General features: G+C 41.1%; 2 protein-coding genes across 8 annotated transcripts in view; both read left to right on the top strand.

Annotated features, from left to right (window-relative positions):
* The first annotated feature begins 543 nt into the window (after positions 1-543).
* Positions 544-4,570, top strand: PRXL2C (peroxiredoxin like 2C). 3 transcript variants are annotated; one of them, XM_064176510.1, is made up of 6 exons: positions 544-697; positions 1,344-1,412; positions 2,877-2,930; positions 3,340-3,445; positions 3,693-3,824; positions 4,432-4,570. In XM_064176510.1, exons 1-6 carry the CDS (start codon positions 593-595, stop codon positions 4,557-4,559), a joined length of 594 nt encoding a protein of 197 aa, XP_064032580.1. In that variant the 5' UTR covers positions 544-592; the 3' UTR covers positions 4,560-4,570. The 3 variants fall into 3 exon arrangements, with proteins under 3 accessions (XP_064032580.1, XP_064032579.1, XP_064032581.1); XM_064176509.1 differs by having other exon boundaries at positions 544-775; XM_064176511.1 differs by lacking the exon at positions 4,432-4,570 and adding an exon at positions 3,993-4,397 and having other exon boundaries at positions 544-775.
* A 3,015-nt stretch (positions 4,571-7,585) lies between these two features.
* The window catches only part of CDC14B (cell division cycle 14B), a 55,517-nt gene continuing 44,535 nt past the window's right edge, over positions 7,586-18,567 (top strand). For all 5 annotated transcript variants that reach the window (XR_010309109.1, XM_064176672.1, XM_064176669.1 and 2 more), the window contains exons 1-3: positions 7,586-7,886; positions 16,384-16,477; positions 17,396-17,471. Coding sequence is in view for 4 of the 5 variants with exons in the window: in XM_064176672.1 (XP_064032742.1) it covers positions 7,730-7,886; positions 16,384-16,477; positions 17,396-17,471 (327 nt within the window). In the remaining variant the exon portion in view is untranslated. The remainder of the gene's footprint in view (positions 7,887-16,383; positions 16,478-17,395; positions 17,472-18,567) is intronic.

Genomic DNA, 18,567 nt, shown 5'->3' with positions numbered 1-18,567 from the left:
TCTTCAACTGTCTAATATTTTTCACATTTTAAGGAGATCTGTTTACTCATTTGTGTAGTGTCTGTATCCTTGCATGAGCATCTACACTGTTTAGCATCCTCTGCTATTCACCTGCCAAAGTGACATGAAGTTCTATTTTAACTTCAGTAAGGAAGCTGAGCCTATTTTTAAGGATACAGCAGCCTGGCCAGCAGAATTCCTCGAAAACAGAATTTTCTAGCTTGTCCAGTCTGCTGAAATGCTGTGGCATCCTGCAAAGCAAACCTGACTGTGCAACAGTGGCACTGCCTCTGTTTAGACACCGTTTCAGGGAGGCTCAGTTTGATCTTGTTACGTTTTCCAGCGGGTTTGGGAGAGAATTCCTCTCTCTTTTCATCCGAAGGCCCTAAACTCGCCAACTTCCCCTAGTGCGGGACGCGCGGCCGATCCTGAGGCTCGGCTCTTCAAGGAGACGATGCCCTCCCACTTTGCCCCGGCACTTCCTCGCCGACACACAGCCCCCGAGCTTTGGGCTCCGGCTCCGCCTTCACCGCCTTCTTCGTCTCCTCTTGCTTGCTCCCCGGTTGGGCAGGCCAAGCCGCGGCGGCGGAACATGGCCTTGCCGCTGGAGCTTCCTGTCACGCAGCAGGTCGGCAGAGCGCTGGGCCCTGACCTGCCGCCGGAGCCGGGGGAACTGCGGGAGGCCGCTCGCTGCCTGGTGCTGGACGCAAACGGGAGGAGCATCCCCTTTAAGGCCCTGTACAGGGAGCACAAAGCAATCGTGTTGTTCGTGCGGGTGAGGAGGGAGAGGCTGCCCGGGCGGCTTGTTCAGGCTGCCTGGAGTCCCAAACACGCTCCTTGCGGGGAGCCCCAGCTTGGCTGCGAAAGGGGCGGGAGGGAGAAGCGGGGAGTTCATAGAAGCGAGACTGGAGCAGAGGGAAAAGAGAATAGAAGCAGAATTGTCCTGCTTCAGAAGAACACGTCCCCCCACGTGTTTTGTTTTTGTTTTTGTTTTTTTTTTACACGAAAGGCAACAATTCTTCGAGTGTCGCCTTAGGGAAATAAATATTGCTGCCCTCTGATTCCCCAGCTGGCAATTAGCTTTCACCTTTGTAATATGTCTAGTGATAGAAATATTAGCCAGGCCTCAACACCAGTGTCTTTGTTCAGGCATAGATTAAACCAGGATCACAATACAAATTAAACCAGGCTCCCAATCCAAATTTGATGACTGCAAAGAACTTTAATCTTTCCTGTTTCCAGTTTCCTGATCATCTCTAAAGGGGTTTGTGCCCAAAATCAGAACCTGATGCTTCATTGCTATGCAATTATGTCTCTTTCTGACATGTCCATCTATGTTGCAGAATTTTTTATGTTACACCTGTAAGGAGTATGTAGAAGACCTGGCAAAAGTCCCCAAGGCATTTTTAAATGTAAGTACTCTGCCCTTAGTATGTAGATGGTCTTGCTTTAGTCAAGCAGATCTTGCAGTCTGGAATGAAGCTTAAACCTTCAGGGAATAAAAAAGAAAAAAAATTCTCAGAAGAAAGTTAAGTTTTCACTGTTTGCTACAATAGTCATAATGTACCAGCCTAGGCGACACAGTAAAAGATTTACTGCACTACATGCTCTGTTGCAGCAGCATTATTTCTCCCTGCCCTCTTAGCGTGGTGCTGTTTTTTTTCTGCTGTGTTCTGAACAGTTAAGACAACATCTGACAGGCATGTCTTCTAGTATTAGTAGTGCCCTAGGCAGCTGTTTTCTCCTGACCACTAACTAACTACTGCCTTTTCCATTATGCCAGTAGAGTTGTACATGGAATGAGATCAGAAAACTGATACAGATTAAAAATGGTCTCTTCTTCCGTGGTTATTTGTAAGCTGCATCAGTTGTGTGACATGTTCTCCAGGCAGCTGCACAAAATGGGACATACTGATGGAAAGAAGAAATGAAGTGGCCAGGGGTTGCTATGGACAGGTATTTGTTAGGTGCTAGTAGATACCACAGAAAGACAAGGATTCCCTGCTAAATAAGGAAGGTCAGTCTGTCTGTTTGAGGCTGATGATTGAAATTCTGTCATATTTTATTCCCAAGAACAGTATAGGTGATGACAGAGATTCAGCTCCTTGCTGACAAGCAAAGCTTAGATGGACTAGAAACTTGCAGATGAAAAGTTATTCCAGCATCTCCCATTCTCAGGACAGATGTTTCTAAACTGCTAAAGTAGTGTTACTCAGACTGACATTTTCTTAATTTGGCTACTCAACTGTATATAGAAAATCAAACTCAGTTTTAAGGAAGGCTTCTATTCCTTGCAAGAAAAAAATTTATGTATGGGAAAGGCAAAAATTGCATCCTAATATTAAAATAACCTTGAATTTTATTAACAGTTTGACTTCTATCTAAATGAACTTGCGTTTGGCCTCTATGTTAGACTCAGACCTTTTGTTGCACCTGCAAAACACGGCAGTACGTGAAGATGCAATTTATATCAGTGAGCTTCTGAGTATGTAAATTGTAGATGCACTTGTATGTGCACTAATATTTGCATGCTGCTTCTTTAGATGCAAGTGAAGCAGAGTGGAAATTTTGAATTTCATAGCGGGTTGCAATCAGTTGAAAATACGACACTACTAAAGCAACAGAAACCCTGAAGTTTACTAAGCTGTAACTTACAAGTTATCTTAAGAAAATATTTTTCACCTAGTAAATTGATGCAGGCAAAGGTGCAGGCTCCAAACATGTAAGTGGTGATATTTAATCAAGTGATGAAATTCAAATAATTTTAACTCAGTGCACTGTGATCATTAGCTCAGGACATCAGATTCTGCAAACACGCAGCCAGGCAGAAACACTGAGTTTCTGTTTACAGTTTCAGTAACCATGTTCTGTTCTAGGAGGCAAATGTGAGGCTTATTGTTATTGGACAGTCATCTTATCGTCACATCAAGGTAAATAAAGTAGTCATTAAATATATTGTATCCTCTATTCTGTTTTAATGCTCTGCACTGAGGGATTTTGCTGTGAGTGGAAAAAACGGTAATTTGCAACCACAGAAAAAGGGGACAGTATTAATTTTAATGAAGCAGTTATAATAGTAGTACACAAATAAAGGAAACAACTAAAACAAAGTTTAAAAAACAGTGGGGCTTGCTAAGGAGACATCTTTTCTTGATTTCACTGGAAGCTTTGCTTAGTAAAAGCTTTGGAGATCACAACTTTTGGACTTTAATTTAACATGACAAATCTACAGGTTTCCAAAACGGGATGGAAGTGGGGGTGGGTAGCAGGATGCCAGTATATCTTAACTAATTATCATTTAACCTTAAAAATACTTTTTTGTATGCATATATTTTGCAGCCCTTTTGCCATTTGACTGGGTATACACATGAAATGTATGTAGATCCAGAAAGGGAAATTTATAAAACTCTTGGCATGAAAAGAGGTGAAGGTATCAATGCAACAGGTAAGAGAATTTTTCTTACCTTGTTTGGACTTACATAGTAACAAAGCAAGAACATTCTGACAAACCAGCATAACAGCAATATTAAGAGAAAGAGAATTGTCCACCAGACCATCTCTTGTAGGCTGTATTTTGTCAAAATGCTGTCAATCAAGAAAATCTAAACTATTCATATCAGCTATTCGATTTTGTTGTTCTCCTTACATACTTTTGTATTTTGATACAACAAGTATTTTGTGGTTTTGTTCAGTGCAGAGCCCTCACGTGAAATCAAACATGCTCCTGGGAAGCATTAAGAGTATGTGGAGAGCAATGACTGGGCCAGCTTTTGATTTTCAAGGAGACCCTGCTCAGCAAGGAGGAGCTTTGATATTAGGTCCAGGTGAGCTGCTTTGTTTTGTCTGAATGTTAGTCTTCCTCAGCTGTTTAATGCTATAATCTCAGCTGCTGTCGCTATAGATCTCAGGCAGACCATCTTATGTTGAACTGTGTCACTTTGCCAGCTAAAGGAATGTGTGGAAGTGTCATTGTGTAGTCTCATTTCCCACAGAGATGGCACAAAGTTGACCACAGCTCCACAGAAACTGACAGGAGTGCTGACAGAACAACTGCCTTGAAGTATGGAGAGGCTTTTTGGACATCATGTTGTTCACCTACATTCTCTTATCATATTTGATTCAATGGCATTTAGTGTGTTTCTAGTAGAGGAATGGTGCATGACCGGGGTGGCCTGCAACATGAGAAAGTCATTGCATGATTAGGAAGCACCATGCTACAGCATGGTGCCTCAATGTTCTTTGATTCTCTAAGTTAATTACATTTTTTTTTAAATCCTTGTCATTGTTTAAAATACAGAATGTTGTGTGATCTATAAAGCTAATACACATTTGTACAAGAAACATTAGAAATCAGAATGTTTCTTTGATTCCCTTCTGCCTTTGAATAAATAAATATTCAACAACTTACATGTTATTCTCATTCTCTTTCAGGCAATGAAGTTCATTTTTTGCACCTTGATAAAAACAGGCTGGACCATGTTCCTATTAACACAGTTTTGCAGCTGGCAGGGGTTAAAACAGTAAATTTCTCAAATAAACCTGAGATTATTGACATATGACACTGGCACAATGCATATGTTTTTATTTCTGCTCCACAAGAACAATTCTCTAGCTAATTTATAGCAGCATCAGTACTGTTGTGTCTTTATGGGACTTCTAAAAACCTTACGTAGAAAATTAGAGCACAGTGGCAGCACTGGAGATGGACGTGAAACTGATATTTCCGTTGTATGGAAGAAAAACTAACATATAGCTGAGGCCTGCTGCAAAAAAAAATCCTGCAGCTTATTATTTCCTTACAAAATAGTGATGCCAATACATTTTAAAATTCTTTCTTCAAAATGACTAAACAAAAAAATACAGGTTTACTTGGGAAGACTTTGGCATTCTTCCCTTCAGCAGATCACACTGGCTTTTAATGCAATACCTCTCAGCTATGTTTTAAGGCTCCCAGTACCATGTGACAGGCTTGTATTAAAATACACCTTGAAAAAAACACAGTTTTGAACACAGGGATTTAAGCTTATGTCTGCATTTGCATCTGGCAGTGGCAGACATTACAAGATAAATTTTATGGTTTTAAATAAATATTTTAAAAACATCAGCCATTGTTTGCAGGGGTTTTGTCACACAAATAAGCTCAGGGAGAGGTCTCTGGAAAAATGTCCTTAGTTATTTCGGTCCCAGAAAGCTGAGCAAAGGCAACAGCATTTTGGTATATAGGCCTGTTGGATCTTCTATTATCCACTTTTCTGAAAATGTTTATGTTCAGAATCTATTGCTTTCACTAAAGCAGATGTGCCATCTTCAATCCATGAGCCACTTCTTTGTAGCAATTTTAAAATTAGATTGTCTGAGATTTATGGAGGAGTGTGTCATCCTCTGCAGTTTCTGATCTTGGCCTTCACTGTAAAATCCTGCTATTCAAATTCTGTTCCCTTGTAAGCTTTAATAGTAATGTAACTGTAAAATGATATTCTGTGAAGAAGTTTGTTCCTGCATTAGCTAAGATCACTGGCCCACCCAGACAAAGCTCTGAAGAGCTATACTATCATGACCATGTGAAATTAAACACAGTGTTCTTGATGAAAAGTAAAAGGCCTGTTTGAGAAACATAATGATATTAAGCAAGGTAATTCTCTTACAGGTACTATGCCTTAGCCCCATATTATTATGTACACATTTTGATAAAGCGCATTTAGAATAAGAGTATTATTAATGCAGAAACACAGCGTTCAGTTCCCTGCATTGACTGAACAACACTTGGCATAGGGCTAAAAGTAGTCACGTGCAGACTATGAATCCACATGATTCCAGGGCTGGCCACAGGCTTCCTCAGGACTTGGCATATCGGACTGGGACTGTCAGCTGAGGCTCAGGGGACCAAAGTCTGCTTTTCATGAACCACTTCCCTGATACTCATAAGGACCAGCTCACTCCCTCCAGCCCCCGCCCCGCCCCGCCCCCCCCCCCCCCCCCCCCCCGATTTTTTTTTAAGTATTTTGAACACTCTCTAATGCAGCTGTCTCTGTTACTTAAAGCAAACATTGTCCATATCAGAAAGCAGGGTGGAAATTATCTTAGATTTGTAAAATCAATCGCTTTATTTGTAGTGCTTCCACTGCTCCATTCACCTGCCAAGGATACTGATTCTAGTAACACTTTGCCATCATTACATTACCACATTCTTGGTGCTTTTGTTTTTACGGCAGTGTTTCACTAGATGTTTCTCTGTTCTGCATTCAGTGGAACTAAAAACAAGCAAGCAAACAAAAACAACAAAACCAAACAAAAAAACAACCAATCAAACAAAACCATAACAACAAAAAATCCCCAAACCACATGGGTATATTGCCACTAATGCATTAAACACTATGAATTGTATGTAAAGGAACTCTGTAGTGGTAAAAGGGATTGGAATCAATTAAGTAATAGCTTGATAGCTCTGTAGGTTGAAGTCATCCATCTTCACTACTTCAATGGTGACATGAACCACAGTGACAGTAGCACTTCAGTGTGCAGCATCCCAGCAAAAAGCACTTCTTCAGAAAGATTTGCAAAGTGCAGGTAAACCAAAAAAAAAAAAAAAAAAAAAAAAAAAAAGAAGACAGGACGATTCAGAAGAAGAGCAATTCTAATCAGCACTTTTGCCCTGCGTTTTGCATCTGGTCACAGCTTCCCTGAGTTTGCCAGCAGCCTGCTTGACAATGATTCCCATGTGCTCACTAGATCGTAGCAACAGCCACATTCGTCCATTGAAGCAATCATTTAGGTCCGCAGTGTTAATTTGAAAAAGTATTTTTAAAAAGTTTTGCAGTGAAAGGTGGGTACCAGTGGGGGATAAATGCTGAACACATATTCGGCAAATGGTAGAATACTTCAGAATATGCGTTTATCATGCCCTATCAACAAAGGTATGGTTAAGAGTGGTTTTCAGTTAACGACTAGCTTCATTTATTTCAACGTCTACTTGAAATAGTTGTGTCCTTTAAAGAATCACTGTGTCTTGAGAAGCAGACTCAAGCCCAGCTGTTTTAACTTTCCAGATAAATTCCTTCAGAGCAGAAGGCTGCACGTACTGGACGTTTCAGTGGGCCTTACACAATGTCATGGCCCCTGGGGACCCTTTTCTGGTATGTATCGCAAGAGGCACCTGAAAGGCGACAACGCCTCCAGACACGCAAGTGGAAATAGCGAAGACTTTGTGCCAGCGCACAGTCGCCAGCTAGTTCGTGGAAGCCGAATGGCTCCGCAGCCTTCTTGCACCCCTTCGGTCAAGCGGACACCACTAGAGATCCCCGATATCTGCGCCAAGTCCGGCGCCACGTCAGCAGCGCTCTCCGCGAAGGGAGGCGTCGGGGGCCCCGCCGGACGCCAGTACCCTCAAGGCGACCACGACAGACAACCGGCTAACAGCCACTCTGCCCTGCCCCACCTGTTAGAGCCGCCACCGTCACATCGCTCCTCGCTGGTGACGCCACATAGCGCTGACCCAATCAGAGGTGGCGGGGCGGGGGGGGGGGCGCAGGAGCGCCGCCGGCTCTGGGCGGGTGGGCCGGAGGTGCATGAGGGGTGGAAGGGGGCGGTGTCCGCCGAGACGCGTCAGCCGCCACAGCCGTCGTCGTCGCGGGGTCCCTCCCCTCCGGCGGCCCGAGCCCCGCGGGGAGCGGCGCGGAGGGGATGAGGCGAGCCTCGTCGCACCCACCGTAGCGGCGCGGCCGCCTCCGCCATGAAACGGAAGAGCTTGGCGGAGGTCCGGCGCCGCGCGGCTCCGGCGCCGCCGGATCTGAAGAGAACTCGGGGAGCGGCGGCGCGAGCGGCGCGAGGCGAGGCGGCGAGGCGGCAGGCGCCCCCCGCCGGGACGGAGATCTGCCTGAGGATCGCGGGTGAGGGGCGCGTGCCGCGGGGGCAGGGGCATGGTACGAGCGTGGAAGCACAAGTCGGGCCCGGGCTGCCGACAGTGGGACGAGGCGGAGGGTGCTGGGTGCGAGGATGTTCTGTCCCGTCGTGTCCCATCTTGCCCCTCTCATAGGCTGTGGTGGGCGCCGTGCCGGCCCCCGCCTGGGAGGCGTGGCCGTAGGGAGGGAAAACTTGCACTCAGCAGCGGGTCGCCGCTTTCCCCGGTGGGACCCCCGGGCGGCAGCTACTTTCGCCGTCAGCGATCGGTCGGCTCTTGGGTCTCCCGGGCGTTTCACGCAGCGAAGTATTTATTAAAAATGCATAGCTAGCCCAACTCTTTTTCCGAACAAAAAAAAGACTGCATGATTTTTATTAACTCAGGCAGTACCTAGCAGTCGCCATGTGCTGTCTAAGGCAGAGTAAGGAGAAAATGTATTTGAACGAGTAAAATATGTTTCGGGGATGTGGGAGGAAGTAACATATTTCTGTATGTTGGGGATATATGCCTTTCTTCTACTGTGCCTGCTGACGGAGGGGGGCAAGTGTTGCTCTTCTTGGCACATGGGTGCCTAGAGCTTTTGCAGGCAGGTTTAGTCTGTATCCTCCGTCTTTTCTACGGCCCTATGATTTCAGCTCTGCTTTATTTTGGCACCTGCCAAATGGAGAAGCTATTTGAAACCTGCCTTTGTGGAGAATCACATTACATCACAGCCGAAGCAATTCTGTGTTTAGATTTGAACCCCCCAGCTGAAAGACATGATAAGTGTTTGGCTTACCTAAAGGCAAAAAAAAACATGTAATAAAAAAAACAACACACACCAAAAACCAAAACCTTTCTATGTCCAGTGCCAGAATCTGGGAATGGTAATGTTTACAACTTCTTTTAAAAGTCAAGGAAAATACTCCACCTACTATTTTTCTGAGAAGGGTATGTGACGTTATCTTGAGACAGAGCAATCAAAAATGCAAAGAGAAAATTTGAAACAACGCTGGTCTTATCTGTGGCAAAAAACAAGGTTCTTGACTTAACTGGTGTGTCTTCAGGTACCAATATGCTCAGAAAATGATGACATTTTGATTTTGAAAATTTAGTATAGCAGTGCAGGAGGAATGTGAACTCTCAAAGCATACCCAATTCCTCTTTTTGAAAGGTTCTAATACAGTTAGGAAAAGAAATCCTAAACACTCCAGCCTCAAATACAGCATTTTAGGCCTAACTGACTCAGGGAAACATAATGGGATACTTATTTGCAATGCTGTAGTATTACAATTACACCATATGTGTATTTTTCTATAATTGAAATAATTTCTATAGGAAATAATGATGGTAGAGTTTTAAGGTTAAATGTGGAAAGGCCTCATATGACAGTTGACAGCTTTTTGAATCAAAGTCATTTCACTACCGTGAAGCTCAGCTTAGCTCAGATCTCCAGCAAGTCGGTCTGTTTAACCATTCCCACACAGCAATTGCTCGGGTCTGTTAATGCACGCTTGGCATCAAAAGCCCCCTTAAATTGCTCACTTTTCTACTCCAAAGAAACATTCACCCACTTAAATTATACAATAAAGCACCTGGGTTTTTTTTTCAGTGGGATTTCACCATATATAGCAGTATACAGTACAACAAACTTGATTAAATTCCAGTAAATTACTATACTTAATAATATTTCAGTTTGTGTTTATCTTACAGCACACACTGCCTGCTGTTTGCAAGGGTCTAGTAATGGAATAGTTGTATTCTAATTTTTATTGTGCTGGTATGACATACATGTTTTTTAAATAGGAGACCTTAAAAAATAAGCCCACAGGCTTCCATTTTTATTCATCTGGTTTAAAAGTTACTTCAAGTTTTGAGCAGTCGATGCTGCCTTCTCCTATTGCAATTTTTAGAAATTAATTTGTAATTCTGGACTGCAAATAGATTAAAGCATAAGGCCTTATTCTTGCAAATGGATATATTGGTAAATATTTTAGCCTCTAGTAAGTATTTTAGCTTCTGCAAAGGCTGAAAGATCTGTGTTAGCTTGTCTGCTTACAAAAAACACTGACAAAGTCATTAAGAGCATTGCAGGCTGTGCTTGTTTTCATCTTGCTAAGAGACAGAGGCAGAAAACAAACCAAAATTGCTCTAAAGATTTATGGATTTTTTTTGTATGCATGTGTGTTGGTTGTTACATTCATAAACAGCAAAGTTTGCAATCCATTGTTTCCGTGGATTTTATACTCAAAATAAGAGTAATTGTTGATTTCTTTATTTCTTAATAAATTGTGTACATCAGCCATATGTCAAAATAATGTTTAATTAGAATCATCTCAATGTTCTTGTTTCCTATTAAAACTAGTTCAGGAAAGCTGTTCTTCTGAAAAAATTGTTTTGGTTTGTTAAACTACATGGTCAACCTTACCATTTTGTTTTTGTCAGCTAGTGCATGAGGCTTACTGGTATGAATTCGATTTACTGGAACTGAATGCATTTCTTCTGTTTATGAGAGGCATATTCACATATCTTTCTGATCTCTGAAAGAAGTAATTTATATGATGTAAAGAAAATGTGGGAAATCTGCATAAGATTCTCGAAAGCTATTGATTTCCTTGGCGGCTTTTCTTTGTCATTGTGTGTGTTTCTTTCTCATCTCTTTTCAGTAGTTAATTCTAAAATTAAGTAACTACAATAACTATAATAGGAATGAAATTTTAAGTGATGTGGCACTGTGGGTGATGTCTTGACATTTGTTTGTCCTCTTGCTGACTGTATATCCAGTTTGTTTACAGTGAGGAACTAACACCTTAAAGGATGCTTAGTTTGTACTGTATATGCCTTTCCACCCTTTTCTTCTCTTTATGGAGAATGATACTGTCACTTGGAGTTTTTAATAGCATTCACATTGTATTTTTATTGTCAGGTGATTGTTGGTTTTGTTTGGGGTTTTTGTTTATTGTTTTGTTTTTTTGGGGGTTTTTTTCAAAGTTTTCTGTTCTCTTGTTTTTCCAGTATTACTGGCTTGTCATTATAAACTTGGCATATTATGTAGAAAAAAAAATGGAATGCTAAGAGCACTTCTACTCAGTGTCATTAAGCTTTCCAGCATTTTGACTGCAGATACTTTTAGTGGTGGTGTTGGTCAGCAGCGACACGGCCCTGAAAAGAATTTTCTTTTAATGGTTTGCTGTTCTAATAAAAAGTTCCTTTAGCCTTTTATTGTGCTTTCATTTTCTTTTTTTCAGAGGCAAGGCTGTTGTTCTAATTGCCAACTCTGTCATCACTCTAAATTTGAAGTATCGTAGTGGAGTGAATGATCTTTCCAAGAATAGAATGACTAAAGAGTAAATCTTGCACAGCTTTGCTTTTTGTCTTGACATTGCAATAGAATTCGCCTTTTTTTTTTTTTCTCACGTGTCTTTCACATATTTTGGTGTCTTAAATCAAGCACAACAAAGTACTATGTACCAATATTAAATAACTCTCTGGTAACATTCCCGGTAATTCAAAACAGACTAGTTTCGACTTTTGTTGTACTGTCAGTTTCTCATGGAAGGCATCTATTTAACAACAGCACTGTGGAATTTATCTTTTTTTATGAAATAATCTTTGCTGATCGTATGCAGACTTGTCTTGCAGCAAATGCCTGTTTGTTGTGTAGCTGTCTCTGGAATTACTGAAATTTCTTTCTCCAAGGCCTGTGCACCAGATCCCAAGAAGCATCAGGCTTATTGAGGTTAAAGGGAAGGAGATTATTTTGTCATCTCTGTTTTCGTGTTAACATGATAGTGAAATGGTAGCTTTCCATCTGTTTCTGCAGAGTACTGTAAAGGTGAAAATCAAGGAAAATGCTTTGTATGTGCACTGCAATCAGATTTGTAACTGTTGTAGCTTGTGTAGCTGTGTCTGTGCTAGCTTTAATCTCACTAGTTCATGTACACAGTCCTAAATTAGGGGTCTTTAAGCTCATTTTTTTGTACATTGAATACTTAATTGCCTACAGTGATGCCATCTTTCTGTTTTTTAACTGTTTTCTTACAGGAGGCTGGCAAAATTAAGTGTAACTGAAGTATGTCCAACATCCTCTAGTTGTATCTCCTAATTCTGGTGCAAATGCAGCCTGCAAGGCAGTGAGCCCTACTCTGTCCTGCTCAGGGATGATTAGAAAGGTCTGCTGCAGTTTGATAGTTTTAGCATGACCTTTTATCAGAAATTTGCAGGAATATGGAAGTGCTTGAGCACACTCTATGTAAATGAACTATTAAATGGCTAAAATTGGCAAAGGAAAAATAAAAATAATAAATTGGAATCTTTGCTCCTGCAGTCCAAACCTTTGTGGAGTCCTAGTGAAACAAGTGCTCTAATGTATTTTATGTGTAAAGCCTAATCCTACACTCAAATCCTTAATGAACAAATTCTCCTTTCTCAGCATGTGTTACTCCTATTAAAAAAACAACACATTACTAATCCTTGGCTAAACAGAACTGGGAATGCATTTGAGAAAAAAAGACAAACATGTGAAAACTCACTAGAGTAACAGCGTTTGGCTTGTATTGGACTGGTAAGCTGGTAGAAAATTAAATGCACTTAACGGGAAAGTACCTCATTTCTAAAATCTCCCTATAGGAAACATGTTAAAAAGATGCAGCCTGCTGCTTACATGGTAAGGCACAATTGTTAGTCATGTACAGGAGTAAACAGCTTGTCAGGATATTGGCATTTGACACATACTGTTCTTACTGTGAGGTAGTTCTGTAACTTCATTAAACTCGAGTTTCTTCTAGGTGTTATTAAGAATAACAGCAGTTCGCACAATGCAGAGATATCAGTGCAGAATTGAATGCCAGCAGCAGTTAAAAAGGCCGTGTACACACTGTTCACTCAGGATAGGCATTCTTATTTTTTGTTGGGCATTTTTGCAAAAGCTGCAGGAGATTTTTTTTGTAAAAACAGGAGCACGGAGGAAGCAAGTGGTTCTGTTACTCCAAATGCTATTTAGCAGCAAGATGCCAAATTACTTTATGTCTTTGACGGTGCAAATATATTTCTTCTGATTGTTACCTTCCTTTTGTATTTGAGGATTTTGGACTACCCATTGTGTAGTGGTTCCATGTTTTCAAGAGTGATGTGGAGTTTGCATGAAGAAGCTGGTGTGCAAGGAGGTGGCATGTCATTTTGAGTGCTACAGCCATTCTGTCCGGGCTTCCATGTGGACGTTTGTGTATGCAGAAAGCTCAGTCTACGTCAATAATTGGACTGCATCTAAAGGACAGATGCCATCAAGGGAAAAAATGTGACTGTGTATTCCCACTGTTAACCCCCAGTGGGCTAGTTCAGTGAGCTAACTCAGCAGAGTTTTTTCCTTGTAAGGAAACTAGTGGCAGTTAGCCATTAAATCAGTTAGAAGTGGTGTGAAATTATAGCTTGGGGCTCTGGTGTGACGTGTTTGATCTAGCAGTGCCAGTTTAAACACAGTCCTTAGATGTCATATCCTCTCAGTTCTCCTTTCTGCTTCCTGCTGTTCCCTCGGTCTTCCCACAAGCACAGGTTATCTCTCAGGGCAGTACAAAGTAAACAAGATTTTTTTTTCTTTTTTAAATGTTGTAATAGGATGCATTGCAATGGGTGCTAGGATACCTGTTACAGTTTCTGATTCACAAACATCCACCTTGACACAGCACACGGAGTAACAGTGGTGGAGACTGACTGCAGGGCAGCTGTGGGAAGCCCAAGCTGTTCTGGAGGAGTGCCTTTCTGCGAAGCAGTTTTCCTCCTAGCGTATTTTGCATCCAGTTGGGATATCGATGCACACACTTCTCGAGACGTATTTCCCTTTGTTGGCCAGTTTAGTCACTTCAGAATGCACAGCATTACTTCTTTTTTTTTTTTTTTTTCCCCTTTGGGTTGTTTTCCGGAGATGCTTTGGTAAGTGCTCTAAGTTATTGGAGTTCCTGAGCAGGTAGTGCTCTTCCCAGGTAGTATCTCAGTTGCCGTGTCTGCAAAGTAGAACTGGTTAGAAGTTAAATAAGCAAGTCTGATCGCTTGCTTCTCTTGAGAGAATAAGGAAGTAAGTGCCTGACTTGTTCAGGAATCAGTGTATATCCATCCCATTGGTTGCCCTTGACCTGTAAACATTTAGGCCAGCTATTCACATCGGGCTTCTTGTCATACTGAAGCGTACATGTAGCAAACATATTTTTTAGTGGTGTTTTGTGCCTCCAACCCCTGAGGCACTACTCTACACAACTGAGCACTGAGCATGACAGTTGAAATACAGACATGGAGACTCTTTTCATGGCATATTTACCATGTATTTTCAAGGTGCAAATAGTGAAGGCTGAGTGCAGTCGTGGTGGAATTTCACAGTATCATAAGGTGTCCTTTTTTTCCTCTGCTTTCTGGGAAAAATGGTAGTTTTTCTTCATTAGAAGGCATCCTTTGAATTTGTATTTTTTTATATGCAGATGATTTATTTTGATATTTAAGTACTGTATTGTCCCAGGCAACTAGTTTGCAGAAACTTAAAATATTTTCTTTTAGGTTTGAAATTTATTCCATTTGGTTTATAATGATATTGTTTCAGCAGGAGGAAGGGAAGTATTGCTGTGGTGTTGCAAGGCCTCAGTTTTTATTGACCAATTACCACAAGCACAGCAATTTACAGCAGCAGAACAACCAGTGTTTAAAGTTCACTGTGGCTACATCTCCCCTGGCCATAAAAATAATTTATATCTATGTGAATACTGCTGGTGTTTTTTCACCTCAGCTTAGTAAAGCGAAGCCAGGGTGAGCATACAGTACCTCCTGCCCAGCTTTGAAGGGGCAGCCAAAATAGGGATGCAGAGCACAGAATCATAGAATATTGGACTCATTTCGGTTGAAGAAGCCCTCTAAGGTCATTGAGTTGAACCATCAACCTAACACAACCATGTCCTGAAGTCCCATAACTACATGTTTTTGGAACACCTCAAGGGATGGTGATTCAGCAGCACCATTCCAGCAGCCCATTCCAGTGCTTTTCAGGGAGGAATTTTTTCCTGATGTCCTGCCTAAATTTCCCCTGGCACAATATGAGGACATTTTCTCTCTTTCTGTCACTTGTTACTAGGGAGAAGAGACCAACCTCCACCACGCTACAGTCTCCTTTCAGGTAGTTTTAGAGAGCAGTGAAGTCTGCTTTCAGCTTTGTCTTCTCCAGAGTAAACACTCCCAGCTCCCTTAGCTGCTCCTCTTAAGACTTGTTCTCTATACCCTTCACTAGATTTGTTGCCATTCTCTAGATGTGCTTCAATAACTCAATGTCCGTATTGTAATGTGGGGCCCAAAACTGAACACAGTATTCAAGGTGGAGCCTCACCAGTGCAGAGTACAGCAATCACCTTCCTAGTCCTGTTGGCCACACTGTTCCTGATACAGGCCAAAATGCTGACGGTCCTTGTCGCCACCTGAGCACACTGCTGGTTCACATTCATCTGGCTGTCAACCATCATTCCCAGGTCCTTTTTTGCTGGATGGCTTTCTGGCCACTCTCCCTCAAGCCTATAGCATCGCATGGGTTTGTTGTGACCAACATGCAGGACCCAGAACTTGGCCTGGTTGAATTTCAGCCTGTTGACATCAGCCTATCAATCCAGCCTGTCCAGATGCCTCTGCAGAGCACGCCTACCTTCAAGCAGGTTGGCCCTCCCACACAGTTCAACATTATGTGCAAACTTACGGAGGATGCACTGTATTCCCTCATCCAGGACATGGATAAAGATGTCAAGCAGAACTGGCCCCAGTACTGGGCCCTGGGGAACACTACTAGTGACCAGCAGCTGATTGGATTGAGCTCTATTCACTACCAATCTGTGTCCTGCCATTCAGCCACATATTTACCCAGTGAAACCATGTGCAGTCAGTTTCTCCAAGAGGATGCTTTAGGGGTGGTGATGACTCTGCAGCCCATGGCTGCCACCTTGCCCCCTCATGTGTTGGTCATCTTGTAGGCTGTAATTGCATTCCACAACTGTTGAGATCATCGTTTTACAGAGAGATAGGAAGTGACTGTGTTTTGCCAGTGGACATGCTTTGTTATTTAATGTAGTTTCTCTGAGATGCTGAGTGATTTGTGGCTTGCTTTCGTATTATGTGTGTTGGCATTCGGAGTGCAAAAGGTAGGGGCTCTTGCCAAAAGGACGTGAGTCTCTGCTGCATGCATATGTGCAAGTTGAGTTTGTGCTGTACAGCAAAGTCCTCAAAGAGGTAGCTTTCCTTGGAACACTTTGTTTGGGGAAAAATGCTGAGGAATTGTTGAGTATGGGAATGCTGCTGAGCAAAAAGCCTCAATCTTTGTATGCAGTTACTTCACACCCAAGAAATAATAATACATAGTTCGGTAGTAATGAAAAGAAGATTTGGTTCATTTAAAAACACGTGAAGTTATTCTGTTGTCATGTGAAATCTCAGACGTTCAGCAGAAAATTCTAATGTTTATAAAAGATTTAAATTTTCTTCCGTTTCAGATCGCCTTTATTTTGCAATTCTCTGCCAAAACCCAAAGAGTGGAGCTGCAGATACCCATTATTTCTGCATAGATGATGAGCTTGTATATGAGAAGTAAGTTCAGAATTATTTTACCCTGTTTTTTACAGAAAAAAAGATTAGAGCAACAGCAGTGAGGAGCACATTTAATTGACATTCTTCCTTTAAATGTAGCTGAGGGAAACATACCATTCCCATTATATAACTAATCAAATGAGTTTGGTCATCTCAGATTTATCTGCCGTGAGAATTTATAAGACTTAAGAATGCTTTTTTGGCTTCCCATTGGGTTTTCTTGATTTTTTTTTTTAAGCAGAAGCTTTCATTATATCCATTCTTGCTAGAAGACACAGGAACATGATGCAATAATGTGTATTCAGAAGTGCGCACCGAGTGCTGCGAGCTGAAGGGGATGTCTTTGGTTGCTCTAGTGTTGAGTGGAATGTCTGAACTCATGAGAATAAGAGAAAACCTGGCAAAACCAATTCAAGCCTTTATGAGCTGACAATGGATATATTATGTCCCCTGTAGTGAACAGTGTATACCTTTGAATGTGATCTGGAATGCTGCTAGTTCTTTAAATATCTTTGATCAATGACATGCTTACTGTTTTTGAAAGTACTACTAAATCTTTATTCTTTAGCAATATTAATTGCCCTGTTCTGAAGCAAAGCTTTTGGATTGCTTTTGAAATAGAATTTCTAAACTGGTGTCACAAAGTGACAAGAATTTTTCAAACTTTGAGTATTTTAGTTTGCTCTTCAGTGGTAGTTAGTGAATATAAAAAATTGAGTTTGTGTCTAAAGATGACAGTACTATTCCTCCACTAAAACAGTATGTATGTAAGAAGACATTCTTGATTTTTAAATAATGCACATGTATTACTTATATATTATTACTCTTTGCTTTTTGCTGTTGATTTAAAAAAAAATATGTAAAGGCATTTACAGAGACTATACACAATTTTTCCCCTTTCTCCTTTTCTCCTACTAGCTTCTATGCAGACTTTGGACCACTTAATCTGGCAATGGTCTACAGATACTGCTGCAAACTAAATAAGAAATTGAAGGTAAAACTTGTGTGGTTTTTATTCAATATTTCTGACTTTTCAAAGAACAAAACTAAATGGACTAAAAGGTGTTTTTTTTTGTTGTTGTTCAGGTGTTGGAATCCTAATCTAGCTAAGTTTTGAATATGAATGCTACATTTTATCAGGGTGAATTTAGGAAAAAGGAGGATTAAGAGGAGAACCTACTTTAATATCCAGAGGATGGTAGTAATTAATGTTAGGCTTCTAAAGATCAGTTGCTAAATGAATGCAGATTTCTTTAAATGAAAAGCTCCCCTCCTGGAATTCAGTCTTCCTGGCAGCCTGCCAGTATTGAGTGACCTGGAGGATTCAATGCAACACATTTTTATTTGAGTTTCTCTTCTGGTCCTGACATCTTTTTGGTAAGAGAGAACATTTGACTTTTCATCATGTTTATGGCATTGTCACAAAGGAGACTGCCATGCTCTTACTGTAGATTATCCTCTCTGAGAAGTGCTCAGTCATTTTTTTGGGATTGAGCTCTTGACAGAGCATAGTCTCTTTAAAGCAATGAGTTCCAATATTAATTAACATGAGTGACTTCAAGATAGTTGACCTCTAACAGATGTTGGAGTATAAAACCTGTTAGGCAGCTGAAAAAGGTTGTGAGCATTAATATGAATCAGACAGAACTGCTTAGAACTTTAAACTGCCACTGAACTGTAAAAATTGGGAGATATGTAGAATATTATAGTTTAACAGAGTTAGTTTGGGTTATTTTGTTTGTTCGTTTTGGATGTGTTTTTCAAAATTATTTTGCAGACAAGATTCTTCTGATTTTTGTTTTCAAGATTCTGTGAAGCCACAGAAGTCTATATTACACTCTTTTTAATATCTTGGGTTTGGTACGTGGGAAAGACATGTTAGGATTACTGAGAACATACTGCTACTAGTGATCTGGGGCTTATTTTTCTTGAGTGCATTAAGTAGTATCTGGACAATAAAAACTGATATTTGAATAGTAATATTTTTTGATAGCTTTAGCAGTTCATCAAAGTATGTCGTTTCTAGTGCATCAAAATTTGTTTCAGGGGACAGCAAGGGGATAGTTTTTGCTGCCACCAAGGATATTTGT

The sequence above is a fragment of the Pogoniulus pusillus genome, chromosome Z, assembly GCF_015220805.1.
Source record: "Pogoniulus pusillus isolate bPogPus1 chromosome Z, bPogPus1.pri, whole genome shotgun sequence".
Lineage (NCBI taxonomy): Eukaryota > Metazoa > Chordata > Aves > Piciformes > Lybiidae > Pogoniulus > Pogoniulus pusillus.
The sequence above is the reverse complement of the archived record's forward strand: the minus strand, read 5'-3'. Positions and strand labels throughout refer to the sequence as shown.

Coding starts and splice junctions, on each gene's coding strand:
- PRXL2C (XM_064176509.1), top strand. CDS start 593: ATGGCCTTGCCGCTGGAGCTTCCTGTCACGCAGCAGGTCGGCAGAGCG. Junction 776..1,343: donor CAATCGTGTTGTTCGTGCGG/GTGAGGAGGGAG, acceptor TCTATGTTGCAG/AATTTTTTATGTTACACCTG. Junction 3,446..3,692: donor TGAAGGTATCAATGCAACAG/GTAAGAGAATTT, acceptor GGTTTTGTTCAG/TGCAGAGCCCTCACGTGAAA.